The 5,128-nt window shown below is 56.5% G+C and overlaps 1 protein-coding gene across 1 annotated transcript; it reads left to right on the forward strand.

Annotated features, from left to right (window-relative positions):
• The first annotated feature begins 630 nt into the window (after window positions 1-630).
• On the forward strand, window positions 631-2,231 carry mfap5 (microfibril associated protein 5). The gene is made up of 4 exons (XM_078537578.1): window positions 631-724; window positions 863-950; window positions 1,140-1,213; window positions 2,113-2,231. Exons 1-4 carry the CDS (start codon window positions 631-633, stop codon window positions 2,205-2,207), a joined length of 351 nt encoding a protein of 116 aa, XP_078393704.1. The 3' UTR covers window positions 2,208-2,231.
• The last annotated feature ends 2,897 nt before the right edge of the window (window positions 2,232-5,128 follow it).

Here is a 5,128-nt window from a genome sequence, read left to right on the forward strand (position 1 = left end):
ATGGTTGCACAATGTTCAGCACCATTCGCGACTCCTCAGATACTGAAGCAGCCCCGTGTCCAAAATGCAGCAAGACCTGGACACTATCCAGGCTCAGGGCTGACAAGTGGCGAGTAACATTCGCGCCACACAAATGCCAGGCAATGACCATCTCCCAACAAGAGAGAATCCAACCATCGCCCCCTTGACGTTCAATGGCATCACCATCGCTGAATCCCCCACTATCAACATCCTAGGGATTACCATTGACCAGAAACTGAACTGGGACCAGCCAGATAAATACTGTGGCTACAAGAGCAGGTCAGAGGCTGGGAATCCTGCGGAGAGTAACTCACCTCCTGACTCCCCCCCAAAGCCTGTCCACCATCTACAAGGCACAAGTCAGGAGTGCGATGGGACACTCCCCACTTGCCTGGATGAGTTGCAGCTCCCACAACACTCGAGAAGCTCGACACCGTCCAGGACAAAGCAGCCCCGCTCGATTGGCACCCCATCCACAGACATTCACTCCCTCCACCACCGACGCACAGAGGCAGCAGCGTGTGTACCATCTACAAGATGCACTGCAGCAACTCGCCAAGGCTCCTTCGACAGCGCCGCCCAAACCCACGACCCGCTCCCATCTAGAAGATGCACAGGGAGTTTGGAACGCGCTGCCTGAGGGTGTTAGGCAGGTTCAATCGAGGGGGAGCTAGATTGTTATCGGAGGACGAACGTGCGGAGAGTGGGTGGGCGGGGGGGTGTGAGTGGCACGAGGGGAGTGGCTCACCGGGGGGTGCTGGTAGGCACGTGACGGGGGGGTGAGTGGCCTATTGATGAGCGGGAAAGGATTGTGTGACCCTCTTCCCCCTCCCTGTTACAGAGTGCCGGGAGGAACAGTACCCGTGTACCCGCCTGTACTCGGTCCACCATCCACTGAAGCAGTGCGTCCACAGTCTGTGTTTCTACAGGTAAATGGAGGTGGAGCTCGGTACAGGGGGTGGTGGGGTAGCGTGGTTAACGGGCGACGCCGGGAGTAGTAGAGGGGGCCTGAAGGAGGTGGGGGAGCTCTGCCCCACTGGGGGCAGCCTTGCCCCCTCCCTGACTGGGCTCCGAAAGAATGGATGTTTGTCAACATGTCACCCTGTTGATCTCCTCAGTCTGCGGAGGATGTACGTGGTCAACAAGGAGATCTGCATGCGGACGGTCTGCCTGGAGGAAGAGAAGATTAAAGGTGAGACCACTCGCTCCCTCTGTCACTTCACTCTATATCTAACCCCCGTGCTGTCCCTGTCCTGGGAGTGTTTGATGGGGGACGGTGTAGAGGGAGCTTTACTCTGTATCTAACCCCGTGCTGTACCTGTCCCGGGAGTGTTTGATGGGGGACGGTGTAGAGGGAGCTTTACTCTGTATCTAACCCCTGTGCTGTACCTGTCCTGGGAGTGTTTGATGGGGACAGTGTAGAGGGAGCTTTACTCTGTATCTAACCCCGTGCTGTCCCTGTCCTGGGAGTGTTTGATGGGGACAGTGTAGAGGGAGCTTTACTCTGTATCTAACCCCGTGCTGTACCTGTCCCGGGAGTGTTTGATGGGGACGGTGTAGAGGGAGCTTTACTCTGTATCTAACCCCGTGCTGTCCCTGTCCTGGGAGTGTTTGATGGGGACAGTGTAGAGGGAGCTTTACTCTGTATCTAACCCCGTGCTGTACCTGTCCTGGGAGTGTTTGATGGGGACTGTGTAGAGGGAGCTTTACTCTGTATCTAACCCCGTGCTGTACCTGTCCTGGGAGTGTTTGATGGGGACAGTGTAGAGGGAGCTTTACTCTGTATCTAACCCCTGTGCTGTACCTGTCCTGGGAGTGTTTGATGGGGACAGTGTAGAGGGAGCTTTACTCTGTATCTAACCCCGTGCTGTACCTGTCCTGGGATTGTTTGATGGGGACGGTGTAGAGGGAGCTTTACTCTGTATCTAACCCCGTGCTGTACCTGTCCTGGGAGTGTTTGATGGGGACTGTGTAGAGGGAGCTTTACTCTGTATCTAACCCCGTGCTGTACCTGTCCTGGGAGTGTTTGATGGGGACGGTGTAGAGGGGAGGATTTACCCTGTATCTAACCCTGTCTCTCTGCCCCCACAGCTGACCTGTGTCGGACTCAGTATGGTTGGCCTCGACGCTATCGCAGGAACAATGGGGGCCGACAGCGAATTCGTTGCAAAGAATATGTCCCTTGAGCGCTGATGACCTCCGGCCGGCTGCGGTGGGGGTGGGGGGTGGGGGGTGGGTGCCTGTGGCCGGAGCAGGTGGGGGGAGGTGAGGGGTGGGTGGGGAAAGTGACGGGGTGGGCCGGGAGTTACAGCAATGGGGCCGAGTTGTGGGGAAACTCTGTACCTCTCGACTCATAACTCCGCCCCCCTCAGTCGCCACTGACAACGATGACTCCGCCCTCGCCCCCCTCCCCCCCCCCGTCTGCCCATCCCCCACGCCCCCTCCCCCTCCCCCTGCTCCGGGGACAAGATATGGTGCTCCTCCCTCCCTGACCCCTGCCTGCCTCACTCTGTTTAGCTCCCCCCCAGGTTGGACAGACCCAGAGACCCACGTCCGGTCCAGGCTGTGGTTGGGGGGTGGCAGACAAGGCAGGGACTTCCCCCTCCCCCCAACCCGACGTCCCCTAACCCCGCCCCCCCCAAAACCCCCACCCACTCCGATAGGTCCCCGACCGACAGGTCTGACCAGAATTGGACCCCCCACTTGACGTCAACATTGGCGTCTATCTCCCTGCCCGTAGAATTGGGCCTTAAAATTGGCGTCTGTCTCCCTGCCTGTAAAATTGGGGCCTTAAAATTGGCGTCTGTCTCCCTGCCTGTGGAATTGGGGCCTTAAAATTGGCGTCTGTCTCCCTGCCCATAGAATTGGGCCTTAAAATTGGCGCCTATCTCCTTGCAAGTAGAATTGGGGCCTCAACATTGGCGTCTATCACCCTGCCCATAGAATTGGGGCCTCAACATTGGCGTCTATCACCCTGCCTGTAGAATTGGGGCCTCAACATTGGCATCTATCACCCTGCCTGTAGAATTGGGGCCTTAAAATTGGCGTCTATCACCCTGCCCATAGAATTGGGGCCTCAACATTGGCGTCTTATCACCCTGCCCATAGAATTGGGGCCTCAACATTGGCGTCTATCACCCTGCCTGTAGAATTGGGGCCTTAAAATTGACGTCTGTCTCCCTGCCTGTAGAATTGGGGCCTTAACATTGGCGTCTGTCTCCCTGCCTGTGGAATTGGGGCCTTAAAATTGGCGTCTGTCTCCCTGCAAGTAGAATTGGGGCCTTAACATTGGCGTCTATCCCCCGACCGTAAAATTGGGGCCTTAAAATTGGCGTCTGTCTCCCTGCCTGTAGAATTGGGGCCTTAAAATTGGCGTCTGTCTCCCTGCCTGTAGAATTGGGGCCTTAAAATTGGCGTCTGTCTCCCTGCCTGTGGAATTGGGGCCTTAAAATTGGTGTCTGTCTCCCTGCCTGTGGAATTGGGGCCTTAAAATTGGTGTCTGTCTCCCTGCCTGTGGAATTGGGGCCTTAAAATTGGCATCTGTCTCCCTGCCTGTGGAATTGGGGCCTCAACATTGGCGTCTATCACTCTGCCTGTAGAATTGGGGCCTCAACATTGGCGTCTATTACCCTGCCCGTAGAATTGGGGCCTCAATATTGGCGTCTATTACCCTGCCCGTAGAATTGGGGCCTTAAAATTGGCGTCTGTCTCCCTGCCTGTGGAATTGGGGCCTCAACATTGGCGTCTATCACTCTGCCTGTAGAATTGGGGCCTCAACATTGGCGTCTATTACCCTGCCCGTAGAATTGGGGCCTCAATATTGGCGTCTATTACCCTGCCCGTAGAATTGGGGCCTTAAAATTGGCGTCTGTCTCCCTGCCTGTGGAATTGGGGCCTTAAAATTGGCGTCTATCTCCCTGCCCGTAGAATTGGGGCCTTAAAATTGGCATCTGTCTCCCTGCCTGTGGAGTTGGGGCCTTAAAATTGGTGTCTGTCTCCCTGCCCGTAGAATTGGGGCCTTAAAATTGGCGTCTGTCTCCCTGCCTGTAGAATTGGGGCCGTAAAATTGGCGTCTGTCTCCCTGCCTGTGGAATTGGGGCCTTAAAATTGGCGTCTGTCTCCCTGCCTGTGGAATTGGGGCCTTAAAATTGGCATCTGTCTCCCTGCCTGTGGAATTGGGGCCTCAACATTGGCGTCTATCACTCTGCCTGTAGAATTGGGGCCTCAACATTGGCGTCTATTACCCTGCCCGTAGAATTGGGGCCTCAATATTGGCGTCTATTACCCTGCCTGTAGAATTGGGGCCTTAAAATTGGCGTCTGTCTCCCTGCCTGTGGAATTGGGGCCTTAAAATTGGCGTCTATCTCCCTGCCCGTAGAATTGGGGCCTTAAAATTGGCATCTGTCTCCCTGCCTGTGGAGTTGGGGCCTTAAAATTGGTGTCTGTCTCCCTGCCCGTAGAATTGGGGCCTTAAAATTGGCGTCTGTCTCCCTGCCTGTAAAATTAGGGCCTTAAAATTGGCGTCTGTCTCCCTGCCCATAGAATTGGGAACCAGCGACCACTGACGCCACTGGACACTGCCGGGGGCGGCGTGTCTGAGGGGAGATTTTGTTAATCGCGGGACCTGGCAGACCCGCTCATCGGCGCCGCCCGGGTCCAGTCAGGGGACACGTGGTGGGGGTGAGGGGGGAGGTGACGGCATTTTGGAGCCGCCCATCACGTGGGGGGTGGTGGGGGGGTTTTGCGGGGTGTGGGGGAGGGGCCGGGGAAGCGAATCGGAGACGCGCGACAGGAAGTGGGCGTGACGGGGGTTACGCACGACAGGAAGTGGGCGTGACAGGAAGTGCATGAGACAGGAACTGGGCGTGACAGGAAGTGCATGTGACAGGAACTGGGCGTGACAGGAAGTGCATGTGACAGGAACTGGGTGTGACAGGAAGTGCATGTGACAGGATGTGGGTGTGACAGGCAGTGGGTGTGAGAGGAAGTGGGTGTGATAGGGTGTACGTGCGACAGGAAGTGGGTGTGACGGAGTACACGCGACAGGAAGTGGGTGTGACAGGATGTACGCACGACAGGAAGTGGGTGTGACGGTGTATGCGTGACA

Source organism: Cetorhinus maximus, unplaced genomic scaffold (genome assembly GCF_964194155.1).
Source record: "Cetorhinus maximus unplaced genomic scaffold, sCetMax3.hap1.1 HAP1_SCAFFOLD_2606, whole genome shotgun sequence".
In the NCBI taxonomy this organism is placed as follows: Eukaryota; Metazoa; Chordata; class Chondrichthyes; order Lamniformes; family Cetorhinidae; genus Cetorhinus; species Cetorhinus maximus.

Coding starts and splice junctions, on each gene's coding strand:
- mfap5 (XM_078537578.1), top strand. CDS start 631: ATGCACAGGGAGTTTGGAACGCGCTGCCTGAGGGTGTTAGGCAGGTTC. Junction 725..862: donor GGAGGACGAACGTGCGGAGA/GTGGGTGGGCGG, acceptor TCCCTGTTACAG/AGTGCCGGGAGGAACAGTAC. Junction 951..1,139: donor CACAGTCTGTGTTTCTACAG/GTAAATGGAGGT, acceptor TGATCTCCTCAG/TCTGCGGAGGATGTACGTGG.